General features: G+C 41.9%; 1 protein-coding gene across 7 annotated transcripts in view; it reads left to right on the forward strand.

Annotated features, from left to right (window-relative positions):
• PCMTD1 (protein-L-isoaspartate (D-aspartate) O-methyltransferase domain containing 1) overlaps positions 1-17659 on the forward strand; it is a 327051-nt gene that overhangs the window by 38563 nt on the left and 270829 nt on the right. For all 7 annotated transcript variants that reach the window (XM_085605644.1, XM_085605645.1, XM_085605641.1 and 4 more), the window contains one exon: positions 15879-16302. In XM_085605644.1, the coding sequence (XP_085461770.1) occupies positions 15996-16302 (307 nt within the window). In that variant the 5' untranslated portion in view covers positions 15879-15995. The remainder of the gene's footprint in view (positions 1-15878; positions 16303-17659) is intronic.

Consider the following 17659-nt stretch of genomic DNA (forward strand, 5'->3'; position numbering starts at 1 on the left):
GATCCATCACCCATTCTATATTTGTCTGTATAAAGGTACTTTGCCAGATGGCAAACTATGTATTGTCATTGAAGTACTCTAATGCGACATAAATAGGCACAATAACAATACAAAAAAAATGCTATCATTAATAGTGAAAGTTCAAATGCTGTAGGGCAAAAACAGATGGTCTAATCATTCTTTTAAAACTGATCCATGCTGGTGCAGTATTATTTTATTCCACACTTTACATGCTATTTTGAATAAAGGCACATGCTTGCTGTATTTAGAGGGCATCTTCTTTCTAATTTATAAAACAAAATGAGATACATCGCTGCTCATTGGCAATAGAATAATTGCAATGCTACAACCTCTGCAAAATATATTTGCATGAAGGTTGCTCAAAATGCTAGAAATATGGGGTGAGAAACCTAGAGTCTGACCACTTTCCCAAAATGTATTTCGCAGGGATATTTTGATTTCCTCATCTAGTTGAAGTCTTGGTAAGAAAGGCACCACTACACTAAACATTTATGGATTATGCAGTGGCTTTTGATAGTGCCACTATGTAAAGTTGATGTAACAAACTAATTTCTAAAAGCGCCTCGAGAGTAATTGTTCAAATCCTCATCGAAATGTATTCCTCTACCCGAGGACAAGTTAAAATGAGCAATATTAAACTGGGACCTAGAGTGCAATTTAAAGGGTACATAACATAAAATTGTGGTCTCATGTCCCTGTTATTTTGAAGAGTGGCTGTATGATGATTTGAAGGTGAGTCCTTCTAACTACGTCTCTGTACTTACAAGTAGCAAATGCTATACAGAAAATATTTGACTTTTAAATAACACCGCTATTGGATTGCATTTATCACCGCATATAACCTTGATTTATCAAATGTTCTAATAGTAAATTTGAGCTTAATGTGCTTTAGCCGAGAGAAAACAAAAGAACAAATTGATATATTAATACAACCTAACTATTTAGTTTAATTAGCGGTAAACTTTTGGGACTTGAGAACAGTGAGAAATTTGTATCCAAATCATACTGAATAAGAAAACTGCACAGCTGTTTGCAAAGGCCTTAAAATGGTTTTCCCGCACTGCATGGAGGCCATACTGTGGAGCCAGTACTGCGACCTTACAAAATTGTAATTTGTGCTCTTGTTAATTTATGGTGTATCTGCACAGATATGACACGAAAATATGTCTGCATGCCACTGAAGCATCTACATAAAGTAGACTTTCTTGTTTATTTTAATCTACAACAATTGAGATGATTATGTGAGGGTTAAATGTTACATCGTCATGGTGCATATCACTTCTATTAACACTCGTCTTGTACTGTGTCCTGGCTAGAACGGTACATCATACATTTTCAGACATACCTTACAGGGCAAAATAGTTTCAATATCATAGAGGTTAGGATACCTATATTGGTGTTTACCTTCTTTTAGATTGGATTACTGAACAGTAAGTTACAATGTAATGGAATCCAGTTCACTACTGTAGTGTTTAAAAAAACATAACTGTGAATCTCTGAGTTTGCAGTGTGCATGAAGCTGATTATAGTATTTTTATGACAAAGAGATCATATTCTCACATTTTGGCTATTAATTGTATATAACGCTTTTGCATTGTATGTGGAAATGTCACAATATACACAATTTTGCAAGCGTTGCATCACTTTGGTGTGTGTTCTACTTTTAACTCTTCTCGTTGGTTTGCGAATTTTCAAATATTTAAAAAAAAAATCTCTTTGTAATATCCAACGTTTCACATTTTAAGTGTACTTCTTTGCACACTTTTCCTTCACTACACACATTTTCTCTTATATATGTGGTCTCCTATGTGGGAATATCGCCATTCTTCCTACATCACTTCTCCCAAATATTGGATCTTTCCGAAAGGAGTAAGTGATGCTAGCGTCCTTCTCGGTCCTTTGGATACAGTGATTTGATATTATGTATTAATATCTTACAGCCCTGAAGAAGTTGTGGTATGACATAATACCGACGAAACACGTTAGCTGTAGTTAGCTGTATCATAACTGAGGAAATGTATGCTGACTACATGAAATGGATCAATATTGAACTGTTGTATGGAATCTGCATTTGCTGTAAAGGAATTGGATACTGATTGCCCTGGACTGAATACTTTGAATTAAAAGTGGACAATGAGAATAATTCTGTTTATGAACATTATTCAGCTTTGGACTTTTGATGTGCTCGGATTGGAAATTTGATACAGTGTGAGTTCCCCTCTTTGAAGGGAGATTTTTGTGGGGTCATATTCGTAACTGACCACCCCTTTGCTAGTAGCACACCCATTACTTTGTTCTATCTACTCTCCCCCATATACACTGCAGAGTGCCTTTAGCTAGTGATATACCTGGGTACCAAATATACGACTATCAGTGCCACTAGATCAGTCTGGAACAAGCAGGAACTGGAGTCCACAAGCAAGTGGCATGCTAGGTATTGGTGCCTACTCCAGTATGTTTATGTGCCTACATCAATATGTTCATGCCAACTCTCCTCACACCATCTTCACGGAGTATTCTTCCAAGCACAGATAGGTGCACTTTGCTGAGTCCTAAGGTTCGTGCACTTTGCTGAGCCCTCTCCAGAATTGCTTAATAGGACTGGTCTGATGCATGCCTCCACATAGTTTTACTGGTCTATTTCACCAAAAACATTTGAAAATATGCTCCTACAGAATTAGACTTTTACAAGGCTGCATATTTATGACTTTAGGCAATTCAAAAAAGTATCTAGACATACACAGGTATTAGTTGCTGTTTTAGGTGTACTGTGAATTACCATCATTGTGAAGTAAATCTGTTTCCATGAAATACATCTATTACCATATCCAAGGAAAGTTTTTGACTACCAGCAAACTCTGGAGTTTTTTGGTTTCCCATCTTTCCAGTGAGATTTATCCATCCTAAGGTGATCTTGTCTTCGAGTAAATGATTGACTAGTGACGATTGGTGAATATCTTGAACTAAATAAAGACATTTGCATGAGCTAGTTAACCAAAGTGCTAAATAGCTTTGTGACTCTGTCCCATTGTGTTGCTTGCCTTAAAGCATTTCCTTCACTATTAAGGACCTAGCTGGTAGCAATGCATCTCAACAACACTTCTCCTATCAACCATCTTTATAGGTAGGAACATCACTGGTATCCCAACATCTGCACAGAAAGTGACATCACTTCCTGTCTTTTCCCTTCACTCCTGGCAATCTAGTTGCTCTTTTGTCCCCAGCAAAGGGTGGACACAGACAAGGGCATCACTAATTCGGGCCGTTTATTGTCTGGAAGGCCTTGGATATGAGCCCATGTTTCTCTGGAAATACTGGGCAAGATATAATTGTGTACTTCAACCAGCACCCTATGCTACCAATCCTCACAATTACTGCCCCAGATGTAGATAGCTGGACACTCTCATAACATTTGCACAACACGTAGACTTAACCTTCTACACATTTCACTATCTACCACACACCCTCAAACTACCAAACTCACTTTCCAACTCATGCTCATTAATGCATGCTCAGCAGTATTCCCCTCAACAGATGTTGCATCTCTCATCACCTACCATAAGCTTGGCGTCCTCTTCATCACAGAACCATGGTTCCCCCTCAATAGCCTCACACATTCTAGACACCCTTCTTCCCAAAGACCACATCATCCATCATGTGGACTGCGCACATAAGAAGGTAGAAGGACTCTGTCATCCATAAGTCCTCCTGGTCCAGTTCCCTATGCAAACAAGTACCACTCAAGTCTGCTGAGCTACTAATATGCCATTTCCCATTGTCTGCAACATCGACCTCCACCTTCCATCTTATCTTGAGACCTCCCGAACAGAACAAGAACTTTATTGATGAATTCTAATTTCTCCTTACCAACTCGTCGAACTGACATGCCCTCATTACCTTCTTGGGTGACTTCAACCTCCTAGGCAACACATTCTAAAAAAAAAAAAGGCATTTCTTCACTCTTATCGAGACCCTTCACTTGGTACAGCATGTTGCTCAACCAGCTCACTGTAAAAGCCACATTCTTTACCTTGCCTTCTCAACCTCCCCAGCAATCTATTTCAAACCATTTGTTACTTTTGACTAGATCAACCACTTTGCTATCCTGAGCTTCCTGCTCAGCATTCTACCAACACACCATGGTCTGCACAGAAGAGGCGACTAAACCTTCAGATCTTTCAGAAACATCTCCATAGACAGCTTAATGCTTAAAATCCTCCCTTATTCCATCAACTTCACGTTCGATGCCAACACCTTTCTAAACAACTTCAACACCTTTTTGGAAAACCATGTGAACATCTAAGCCCCAGTTAAAACACGCAAGTGCAAGCACCCATGTACTAAGAAAATGGGAGAGAACAGAACTTCTGATGACCTCATGATACTGAAGTCCCTTGCACAATATGTAAAAAGCTGATCACATCAGCTAAAGCAAAGTGCAATACCAACACTGTCAATGAAGGCGCCAATGGAGGCAAAACACATTTCAAAACAGGTACTGCATCAACCCCTTGCCAAACCCACCTATTCCTCACTACACAGAAAAGTGCAATGCTATCAACCTCTTCTTCAGTGACAAAAATACAGAAGGTCTGACAACACATCAAGAACACCGAGCCTGCTTCATCTCTTATGCTGACCCCTTCCCTTAGAATCCGACAATGTTCTACCTTCAAACTCCTATCTCTCGCAGATCCCGCCAGCATATTCAACTCCCTTAAATCCAGTTCTTATGAAGATGATGTCTTACCCTCATCCTTAATAAAAGCTCTATCTAAGTAGACTCTCTCACCCCTACTGCCTATTGTCTATGCCTCTCTCACTTAAATCAAAGCCAAAAGTCTGGCCACATTCTCTCACTTCTAAAGAAACCTACACTAGACCCTGATGAACTTGACAACTACTGGCCCATTATTCACCCATCATTTATCTGCAAGATCATTGACAACTACTGGCCCATTATTCACCCATCATTTATCTGCAAGATCATTGAAAAACCAATGTATGCTTAATTCCATGATCAAATCAGTGCTAACCATATCTTCCACAACTACCAGTTTGGCTTCAGGTAATGCTGCAGCACGGAGACCACTGCCTTACACATCCTAGACAATGCTCTCTGGCTGCAGCTTCAGCATGGTCCCCCAGCACCTCGAGACCCTCATGGGTGATGCAGCCACACTTTACAAATCCTGATTGATTGATTGATAAAGGGGGACCCCTGCCTTTGATAGTGGTGAAACTCAGCTGTATTTGACAGTCGGCTCTCCCATCCTCATATGCACCCTGAAGCCTGGAATGGGATTCACTATTATTGTACTTCACTGGTTCACCTTCTACCTTTTTAACCAACACCAATTTTTCACATTGGCACTGCCAGATTCCCAGAGATCTGTATTACATGCAGAGTCCCCAGGTTTCTATGCTGTCCCCTGTCATCTTCTACCTCTACATAGAGCTTCTTGATGCCCTATTCACAGATAACCCCCTCAAGATATACAATTAAAAATGTTCCCAGGGCTACTTTTGATACTGCCCACCACCATGTGTTATTCCAAAGAATCCATCATCTTGGAATTTTTGAGAAATGCTCTAAAATTGCTTAACTCCTATCTTGGAAAAAGGCAACTCATTGTGTACCTACCACCCATCAGATTAGCCCCTCATACCCAACACTGTGATGTCCCTCAGGGGTCCATCAATTCTCTTTTATTGAACATCTACCTAACCCTAAGGCAGTACTAAGAGCCACATTGAACTCAGCTGCTAGGCTTGTCATAGGATCCCGAAGATTCAAGCACTTTACACTAGACTTAAAACATCTAAACCGGCTCCCTTTTGAAGCAAGGGTCCAGCTGAAGATAGCCTGTATGACGCACAAAAAGAAAACCTACAATCGCTCCTTCTCTGGTCTAGCCCCAAGAATATGGAATGCACTTCCACCTGAAATCAGGTTGAACCCCTTGACTAACTCCTTCAAAAACAGAAGTAACATCTATTTTGCCGAATAGATTCCTTTAATAGTAGCCCTGAAGCTACTCAGCTTGTCTATTTTCCTGTGGGCACCTCCGGATCCTAAATCTACTTGGCCGAGTGTTTTTTTGTGTTTTATTGTATCTATATCGCTGCTTGCTTATTCCTTATTGCATTTCTCCCTGTATGTATAACTTGTCTAGTTTTTTGTACAGGTTTCTGATACCCTGACGGGTCATGATCGCGCTATATAAAACTCCTCAAATAAAATAAAATATTCCGATGATACATAACTCAATTGCAAATCTCCTCTGCTTCAGACATTCAATGCTTTCAACAGTGCCTGCACGTCATCCAGACCTAGGTGTCCACTGCCTATCTGAAGCTCAATCTAACCAAGGCAGAATTCCTGGTATTTGCCATACAGTACAAACCCGGCTCAGTGACATAAACCTTAGCCGCTTTGAACCCCACCTGTAACTGAATTCCAAGTCACTTGGATTCACCCTAGATACACTTTCGGTACACCTGCAGCCAAGACAGCAATCGACTGCAGACTTGTGAAAAATGAAAAAAAAGAAGGCAGCAAGCCTTTTCCATCTATGCACCCATGATCTAGAAAATGTTCCCATATCAAACTCTGCGACAGTGTATGAAAGAGTTCAATACCTGTCTCTTTAAAGAACACTACATCAGAATTCATTAACCGTCTGCAATCCAGCTACTTCTGCTTTCGCTTTATGGATTTATGTTCATCTTTGCTGCCTTCCAGCTTCTTTGTTTGCCACAAAAACTCTTGAACTCTCACCACGCTCTGTAGATTTTTTTTATTTTTATTTCTTTTTGTTACATTTTAAACAGAAAGACAAACAGTAAAGTACTTTGCTTGCATTCAGTGCTACAAGGTAATGGCAGCGAGCATAGCAAACAGTGATCATCAATCTCACACATTGTAATTCTACGAATGACCACCTCTTAGTTGACTTCTGCTCGACCTGCTGTAGCATCTCATAACCTGTGCGTTACCAGGTGACTTCAGGCTTAATAGAAAACAGACAGAAAGAAAACGGATAGGGAAACGAGGGGGGGGGGGATTTGGGGGGAAAGAGGGGAGAAAGGCTGCTCTCTAGACCTCCCTGTGTTATTTATGCCATTTATAACTGCTAGTGTAGCGCTTTCGTGGGAAAGTTCCTGCAGCACATTTAGAATGCCTATGTCCCCACCGAGGTGGTCACTCTGCTCTCGATAGGATGGGAGTCAAGATAGCTTTGCAGTGGTGCCCATATGTCCTTTGGGCGTGACTGTGTAGGCATTAACTCCCAATAATCAGACAACTGGTTGTGACAAAACGCTGAGTCCCTGAGCCATTCAATCACTCTTGGGCTCTGTTTACGGCCCCAACAAATCACCACTCGTCACTTAGCTAGCAAGAGTAACATTGCTACCATTTTCCTGTGTTCCACAGCCACTCCGCATACATATCCTAAAAGGGCCATCAGGGGGGAGCACTCAAGTCTGCAGTCAGTCATTGCATCCAACACATCAAAGGTGCCTTCCCAAAATCTCGCTACCTCTGGGCACTCCCAGGCAAGATGCAAGAAGGAGGCCTCCAGCTCTCTGCAGCGCCCACACCGTGCATCCTCACATAAGCCAATTCTGCTCAGCCACGCCGGGGTTCTATACAACATATGGAGAAACTTTAAATGGATAAGTCGCAGCCTGTGATTAGGCGACATCTCCTTTATCTTCGCGCAGCAATAGGCCCATGTTCCCTCTTCAAAGGGGCCCCCAAGGATCTCTTCCCACTCCCGCTGCACAGATGGACCGCATAACGGCGATGCGCGCTGCATTCCGGCGTACAAACGAGTGATAAGTTTCCGTGGTGAGAAATACACCAGGATATCCTCCAGCACCTGGAATGTCAGAGGCGCCACTGGAAAGGACTCAAAAAGTGCCCGCATAGCTGCCCTCAGCTGATAATGTCAGCCTGTCCAGCATTCCGGTGTTATAGTTCCCGAGCGCGTCGTCTAGGTTAATGAATACCCCATCAGGAACGCTCGCCCCATTGTGTGGAGTTACAGCTTCTTCAGCCTTTGGCACACCCCTGTCTCTGCGGTAAAAGGTAGCTCAGGGTGCTTGGTAAGTGGTATTGAGGGGGAAAAAGTGTCTCCAAACGAGCCCGGCATTTAAGTTCCCCCCCCCCACGCCCACCCTGTGCATCCTACCGTATCAATCTCAGCTCAGGGTCTGTGTTGGGGTCCAAACATCACCATGTGCAGTGGAGTTTGAGATGCTCGATTGCTCTCCGCGGCAGTGTACGCCATAAATATTTGTTGGATAAACCCAGTAGTACCCAAACTGAGCCTAGGTGCAGTTGTAATACAACTCCATATTTGGGGCTCCCATTTCTCCCTGCTCAAACGGTGACGTAAGAGTCTCCCACGCAATACGAGGCTGCTTTCCCGTCCATGCTAAGGCAATTAGATTCGAGCGTAACCGCCGTTTAAATTCAGCAGTCAGTGGGAGCGGCAGGTTAACGAATACATATAAAAACTTGGGGAGAACTACCATCTTTGCGATGGCCAATCGGCCCGCCAGTGAAAGTGGGAGTGTCTTCAACATTTTTAATCTACTCTCCAACCAATCCATTAGCCTTCCGTAATTGTAGCTCCATAAATCCGCAGTGTTTCGACTTAGCCAGATCCCCAGGTATTTTACTGGAGAATCTGCCTACTGGAGCGGAAATTCCGACTGGAACGGGGCAGTGGCAGGGGTAAGTGGAAAGATGATGGATTTCCCCCAATTTATGTTGCCCCCACTGTTACACCCCCAAATCGGATCACCTCCCGAATAAGGGGGTCCAGATTCTCTGCTGAATTTTGAACGTATAGTGTTACGTCGTCCGCGTAAAGGGATACCAGTATCACTCGTGGAGTGAAGTCTAAGCCACGCCGGGCATGATGCTGCCTTAGTCTGGCTGCAAGCGGCTCAGTCACCTCAGCAAATAGCAGGGGGGAAAGTGGGCATCCCTGCCACGTGCCCCGAGCCACCTGGATGGGGGGGCACTAACCCATTAATCCTCAACCTTGCCATCGGGGCTGAGTACAGCAGTGCGATTTTCTTGAGAAAGCGAGAGGTGATTCAGATTCTAGAGAAAAGAGAAAATAGGTACGGCCACTCCAGAGTGTCAAAAGCCTTTGTTGCGTCTATAAAGACGGCTGCCGCGGGTTGGGAGCCCTCTCTGTAGGGTTAACCCCATTCTTTTTGCCTTTACCCCTCAGGGTTCGAAAAATCCACTCGCTTTTATGAGTCAGATTCAATAAGGACGAGCTATTTTTAGGTCCTACTTGCCCTTTCTGGTGAGTAGGAAGACAAACTGACACTTGACCTCTGCCTCTGAAAGCAGAGCAAATTTGACAAGATAGCAAGATTTAAAGGCATCTTTATTGCTCTCAAAGTGATTGAGCAATAAAAATGCTTTCAAATCTTGTTAACTTGTCGCATTTGCTCAGCTTTCAGAGTCAGAGGTCAAGTGCATTTCAGTTAGGTCGAGTACATGTTTCATGTTACTAGACCTGCAGGTCTAGTGCAATTTTTATGATTTTTCGTGCCCTGCCCCATCAGTGTTTCTGAATTTGTGTTTGTTGGTATTAGGACTCTGCACTTTACCACTGCTAACCAGCGTTAACATGCTTATGATCACTTCCTAAGACATGGTAAATTTGGCCCAAACCCAATTGCCCCATGTATTTTACTTATAAGTCCCTATGATATGGTACGATATGTATTCTGGGCCTGTAAAGCATATGCTACTAGTCGACCTGCAGCACTCATTGTGCTACCCATTAAAGTAGCACTTTAAAACTTGTCCCATTGCAGCCCCTAGTGCAGCTTTACACTACCATTTCGACCTGGCAAAATAAATATTTTGCCATGCCTAAAACTTCCTTTTTAATTCTTATAAGTCAACCCTAACGTAGGCCCTAAAGGCCCACTGGGCATGGTGCATTGTATTTTAAAGTAGCACATGTGAGTTTAAGTTTCACATGTCCTGGTAGTGAAAACTCCTAAATTTGGTTTTCAGTACTGTAAGGCCTATCTCTCTCACTGGAGAACATTGGGTCCCTTTTCACATTAAATAAGTGCTAACCTTTGATTAGCAGCAGGTATAAATATCATGTTTAGACTCAAATTGATTGTAATCTAAAATCCTCTTTATTGATAAGGTCAAATTTTAAGCCACACTTCTGAAAATACCACTAATAGAAAGTTGGCATTATCTTTTTCAAAGTATTGGTGCCTTCTGCCAGTGACCTGGGTCACATGACTGTGAATGCCTCTGAAGCTGGGCTTTATGTATTCCTCCCAGACAGTAAAACAAAATGACTTTGGTTTGGACAGGATGGGCCATCCTGCCATTGTGGCTGGAGCGGAGCTGTTCCCTGCCCCACTTGCACTTCAAAGGGGCTCGCCTCCAGCACATACAGAGGATACTGACATTAGTCTTTGGTCACCCAGGATTTCCTGAAGCCTTGACAGGGGAAGGGGAGACCTTTACAGAGCTAGATTTGGCTGTAATATAGAAAATCCCACTGCCCCCCAATTCAAAGGCTGGCACCAGGTATAAAAAACTGGACCCTCAGAACAACTGTCCAGTAGTCTCCTGGACCTGTTGAAGGCTTCAAAAGGACTGCCTAGAACCCCAGATAACTTCCCTGCTCCTACCAGATGTTTACTGTGTTGTGTGAAGGCCTGCCTTGCTGCTTGAAGGAGACTGGACCATCTCCTTGAACCCAGGACCACCAGGAAGCCATTCCAAGGGCTAGTTGGCTTCACTCCTGTGTGAGCTACAAGGACATGACATAAGCTCCTGATGCCTGGCACCTGGCCTCTGTTGGAGTGAGTCATAACACGCCCCTCTCTAAGTGGTGCCCCCCCACCTCCCTGCACGTCCTGAACCCTTCGAAGTGGTGTTAGAGGTGCTGCTCCTGCCTAACACTAGAACTTGGGTTATAGAAAATGTTTCACCAAAAAGTGCCATGAGAACCAACAGAAGACCAGGACATACCTGCCAACTAATACACTCAGTGTGCATCGCTGGTCAACCTAAATTCATGGTAGCTCCCGCTACCTTCATCGAAGGAGCAAATCCTGTTGAGAGAGGCCTCTTGTAGCACCCTCGTTGGCAAAAGCCTGCAGCTTTGTATCACTAGAGATTTTCAACTTCCAAAAAAAGTGACTGAGTCCGGACTTAAAAAATCTCCACTGCGACTTCATCGAGGGGTTCCCCAATGATGACGCCTTCTCCTTGGACACTGCCTGCTGCTGTACCCGGCTGAACTTTACCTTCTTAGGAAGTCTTCTTCAAAATGTCTTCCAAGGTCGAAGGTAAGCCTAGACCGGGCCCAATCCAACTCGTGCATCTGGCCTGCTCTCTACCAAGGTTGGCCTTACATTTTTGACCATGGTGTAGCATGACCAGATACCCGTGGTTGGTGCTTTAATCTTTTAGGCACTATTTTGCACTAAAAACGTTAAAAATGTATAACTCTAGTTCTACTGACTAGATTTGATTTATGTTGGTGTCTTTTTATTTATTAGATTTTTCAGGGTTTGATATTTCACTTTGTTACTGTTTGTGTGCTATGTAGATAATTTACACATTGCGTCAAGTTAAGACTAACTGCTTTTGTGCCAAGCTACTAGAGGGCTAAGCACAGGTTAATGTAGTGACCTTTATGGTGCACCCTGACAAAGATTGTGGTTGTTGCCTCAGTGGGGCTTCCACCCCCTCAACCAATAACCCAATTTCTTACACATGCAAATATCTTCTGCATCACAAAGCAGGGTGTAGTCTTGCCCACATCTTTGTAAGTTGGCAGAGTATTAATGGGAGTGGGCTGATTTCCAGGACTAGTCCTTACTTAGTTCGTAGTCTGAAAGTGTGTAGCCTAAGCAGACTGAATCACTTGTCCCACATATAAAGCTCAACCATTCAGTTCAGATCGTGTACAAGACCAGAAGCAGCCAGACTTCGATGCATCTGTGACTCCCCTGACCATTAAATGGTTCCTGAAAAGTGCTGTAGCATTTACCTGGCTTGATGTCTTGTCTAATAACGTGGATGTCTTGGTGGAAGTGGGAAACAAGCTATCCATTACAGTTACAGAAGATGGAGGCTAGTGCTTCTCCTGGGCCTTTCTCATGGGCATCAGCCCTTGCTTGTTCATGCAAGTGGATGCTTGCAAGACTTTGGTAGACAGAGGGTCCATAGATTTAGGTCTGAAAAATCCTCCTTCGCATCCAATGTGCCCACTTATAAACTACAATTTACTGGTATTTTGCATTAATTGCTTCCAGTGAGAAGACCCAAGGCCGGGGGTGAGTCCTAAAACATTTCTCACCCATATTATGCACAGACCTTTTAAACCAATGTCTTCCTGTGGCTTGTAGTGACTTTCATCGAAACAGATATCATTATGGATTATACTTTTACAAGATGTATGAGTGCGTTGCGCACTATGCACCTCAAAACCAAACCCCATCGTGCACTCGGACAACATCGTACTCTAATCGCCCTTGGTTTGTGCCTGTATGAGGAACTCTTGATCTACAGTCTGCAGCCTCTCACTTCAGCTGGGTGGTTGGGAGCACAATGTCGAGGTCAGTACACTTTTAATTTATAATTAGATAGAGATGTACGTTTTCCTCGTCATATTTTTGTCACTTACAGTCGTCTGATTGCGGCGGGCCTGGCTCTTAAACCACAAATGCCAGGAATATCTCACTGATCTCTTACTGAAAATCTTACAGCGGGTGCTCCTTCTTTAGAATGACCATAATTAGGGCTTAGGTGGGTTTCTTTAGATTCTCCATAACGTGCCCCCCCCGTACTCTGGAAGCATTACCCACTATGTTTCCTCTCAGAGTGGTTCGGAATTTGACCTAGATGCCTTAAGAAATTATTTTGATTATGCCATTGGATGCCACGTCCTACTGTTTTTCTCCATCTTGTCTTCGATCATCATGTTGTGTAGTTTAGGGATTAGGAGAGCGCCATGATGTATTTTTATATTTTTACGACTTCCGTACTCCTATTCCATCTCCAATTTGTCAGATTCAAAAGCTGCTGAGAGATTTCATGTTATTTATACAAACACACGCATGCGCAGAAATGCCGTTTTAAGGCTTTTGTTGTCCATGTCTTCATAAGCAGTTTCTAACTGCTTTGCAGGGTGGCAGGAAACCCACAGATTAATAGGAAAAAGCCTACAGATCAGGAGTAATATTTAATGTTATTTTATCCTTTTTAAAGAAAGCTTCATGTGCTAAAAATGATTTCTAAATAAATCAGATTCTTAGTTCACCTGTGCAACCTATTTCTTTGAACTACAAAGGTGCTAAGGTCTTGGCTCCCTTTCGCGTAAATGGGCTAGAATGACCTTTGTGAAGTTCTGGTTAAAATTAAATTTACAGAAATACTCTATATATTAATAATCGGTAAAAACCTACCCAAGACCTCTGTATTTTTAATTATAGCTACAAATAGTAACATTTGTGAAAGGGGAAGATGTGAGGGTACAGAAAATAAGTATATTGTTTCCATTATCATTTGAAAATGTTTCTTTAGTGGAGAATATTTTTTTATCAGAGTTAAAATGAGTATTATAAACAGCATACGAAGCCAATACCACAGATAGTGGGGATGTTGGGAGGGTTTAGATCCGAATGGAGCCTGTGTCCATGTCTACATTAGGGCATTGGTGTTTTCCAGCCTGTGAGAAAACGTGCTTTTTCCCATTAGATGTGACCATAGGCTAGGCTGTGAATGTTGTCTTTGGGGCTTATTCACAAAGAGCAGTAGGAGTTGAGGGCATAGCTACCATTGGTGCAGTAGGTGCGTTGGCACCAGAGCCCTGAGGGGCCCATTGAACCCTGATAATTGCTATATATACTACTTCAACTGCAGTCAAAGGGGACATTTTCTTTGCTTGCACAAAGGCTAACAGCATCCTTGCTACACAACTGGTTGGAGTATGTAAAAATCACTCCTGTTTGTATTCTTTTACATGTTTGCATATGCTTTTTGGGTGATTTGTGTGCAGTTACCACAAATAGACAGGATTAGCACTTTTAGTAACACAAAAGGCATGTAAGAGTATGTAAAAGACTTTTCCTACAGTACTATGTCCTTTACCAAGGGAGCAGCTACGAAATTAAAATAACCCCCACTTTTTGTCAAAGCTTTGATGGCACCAAGCTAGCGAAGCAAGTGAGCCTGCACCTCCCTAGAAGAGTTTCCTTGTCTCTTCTATCCAAGCATCTATCCATTCACCATTCCATCCACCCACTGCTGGCCACCATTTTACCTTTACATTCTGTCATCCATTCATTCTTTCCCCATCCCATCCATCAGCTATTCTATCCATCCATTCAGTTATTTATCCATCAGCAATCCATGCATCAGTCCATCCATCCATCCACCCATATGTTCGTCCTTTGACTTACCCATCCATCAATAAAGGCATCCATCCATCCATCCATCCACACATCCACACTCTCAGATTTCCCTTTACTTTGCTATCCTTCCACATGTCTCCATTCACCGATGCATTCACCTGTGTTTTCGCTGACTCATCCACCCACCCACTCATTTATCCATCCTTCCCATCATGCTTCCTACCTTTCACTCTTCCTTCCACCCTTCCTTTCAGTCAGTATTCCTTCTTCCCCTTTTCTGTTCACCCTTCTTTCGTTCTTCCTTGCTCTCACTCCTATCTTATTGACAAAAGTATACCCTTTAAAATGTTGTATGATGGAACCATGCATGCCTTTACCAAGCATGCCTTTAACATGCATGACTTTACAATGTTGTCAACACAACTAACACATCGTTACCACGCATTCCTTTACCAGGCAAGTTGTTACAACAACTTGCCTTAGGGAAGCATTGGACTTTGGAATAGTATAATTTACTATAACAACTCCATCTGTGCAACAGTAGGGAAAGTGTTGGACTTCAAATCCAACACCAGTCCAACAACGTGTTCCCTAAAGCAAGTCGTTGTAAAGACTTGCATGGAAAAGGAACTTATGGTAACAATGTGTTCGTTGTATTGTCCGCATTGTAAAGGCACTATGTGGTTCCGGCTGCGTGGTTAAGGTTGTTTCCCCATTAAAAGGTTCATTGTGAGCTTTTGTCTGCTAATTTGCAGACAGAAGAGGCCCAAAAAGAATCTCACCCCGGTGTAGCTGCTAAAGCAGAGGGTTCACAACGTCCCTGTCCCTATATCATAAATGCTTTTGTGTTTTGGCCCCATTGTATTTGATTTGTTCGGACTCGAGCAAGCTATAGATGTTACTTGACTTCTTTGTTGAGCATGAAGCGAATACTTGATGATTTATTATATGCATTTTTATAGGATTTTTGTCGTTTCTTTTTTTGAGTTGTCAGTATGCATCAGTTAACAAACAACAAACATTTAACCAGACTCTAGTCTGTATCGTCTTGGGGCCCCATAACCTTTTATAATTCAAACCCCCCCAAACCCAAGTGAGATAAGTCCATGTTTTTATCCCATATGCATACCACAGTACTACAACCCTCAATGCCCAAATTGGCAAATGTTGTATAATTTGATAATATTCTTATTCGTGTATCAGCCTCAAATATTCCCATCGCTCGCCGCCTTGATGGACATAGTGTGTTGTATCCCACAGTTTTAGGAGTTCTAATCAGAAAGAAGCTGTTAATTGGTAATTGAAAAGTATATCTGTTTTTGAGATTCATTGTAACACTCTTTTTCATGTATTTCTATCAATTATCATTTCAAACCTAAACATGTATTACTAATGAAGCACCTTTTACTGTTTTGTTGTCCCAGGTGGCACATTGCTGAATTGTTGAAATAAGGAAAATCACACGGCTGACATGAATTGAATTCTTCAAACAGACCTACTAATGGATTTTGGAGTTATTTGAAACATCCATTGGCGTTGATATGGGGGGAGCAGTAAGCGCTGGGGAAGACAATGATGATTTAATTGACAACCTGAAAGAAGCACAGTATATTCGTACTGAAAGAGTGGAGCAAGCTTTCAGAGCCATTGACCGGGGGGATTATTACTTGGAAGGATACAGGGACAATGCGTACAAAGACTTGGCCTGGAAGCATGGAAATATACATCTATCAGCCCCTTGCATATATTCTGAAGTCATGGAAGCACTGAAGCTTCAGCCCGGATTGTCATTCCTCAACCTGGGCAGCGGGACCGGGTATTTGAGCACGATGGTGGGCTTAATATTAGGTAATGCTGATTCTTTATATTCATATATATTTTTTAATATTACGTTCCATTATGTAAAGATCAGGCATATTTTTCAGGTGTTGTGACATTACACAATATGTATATAAATTACTGAGAACTGCTGTTGCTGCTTGCATTGTATACACAACTTGGATCATGCCGCTGATCTGTTTGGATTACTCTCTCCATTTGCTCATACCCAACAGCATTACATTTGTTACGTCTGTATTTCATTTATTGCAGCAAGTCCTACTGAGGGGTTAAAAACAAGGAAATAAATAACAACATGAATCACACAAGTATGTGTGTCTGTGTTCAAACCTAATATATGTTTGTTCATGCCATATAATTGCGTGTTGGTAACCACAAAGTTGAACTTCAAATTGTTTCACTAAATCAGTTTTTTGAGTAGCCTTATAACCAAGGTCACATGAACTATATGTGGACACAGTAAAAAATTAGGACTCTGGGTATATTAAGTTATACAGCAAAGAAATGGTAAATTATAAGGCACAGTAGGTGTTGTTGTTATTATGGCTATTGTAACTCACACAAGTATTAGCAAAAATGGACCGAAGGCAAAAACAAAATGTTTTCTGAAGGAGAAAGGCCGAAGTGATTTGGCAGATACTGGATATAATAATTCTCGCCCACAATTGCCGATGATCTCTCTGTGGAATTATATTCGAAAAACATTTTTTAATAAGACTGCCATCGCTGAATTCCTGGGAAAAATAGTTGGTGCGAAACATACATTGTTGTTGCTAGTACAACACAAAGCTACAGGCACATTAAGGTTAGTCATATTTTTTTTTGCATTCCTCGTTGATTGTTTGAGTCACTTTCTCTCGTTTTATATGTTAGTTTTCATTCACCCAGCTTTTATTTTGGTATTGGCTATGGTCAATTTTTTAGACTCCAGAAAATATCTGTTCTATCATTAGCAAAAAAAGGCCAGTTCTATTGGGAATAGCATTATTAATGCAGAGTTAACCTGTAACAACATCCCTGCTAATTTGCTAGCTTGGAAATAATAGTTAGCTTAGTGTGGGGATTTAAAAAACAGCATTGTGTATTTTATGGTAGTAAAAGCCTCTACTTGACTGCCATTGAAAGATTTATAGTTGGTCACAGATTAAGCTGCATGCCCTACACAAGAAAGAACATTTAAATTCCTAAAATAGGCCACTTGCCTGTATAATTGCAAATATTCTATCATTTATGGTCTAGATGGGTCTGTGTCTATGGAGACCACACATTTAAGTACTGACGCAAATAAAATTAAAAAGATTCCGAAAGCGAGACTGTTATGCTGGTAACACTAGACCAAAGCATCCCGTTTTAGAGGATGTGAAAG

Source organism: Triturus cristatus, chromosome 5_1 (assembly GCF_964204655.1).
Source record: "Triturus cristatus chromosome 5_1, aTriCri1.1, whole genome shotgun sequence".
Lineage (NCBI taxonomy): Eukaryota > Metazoa > Chordata > Amphibia > Caudata > Salamandridae > Triturus > Triturus cristatus.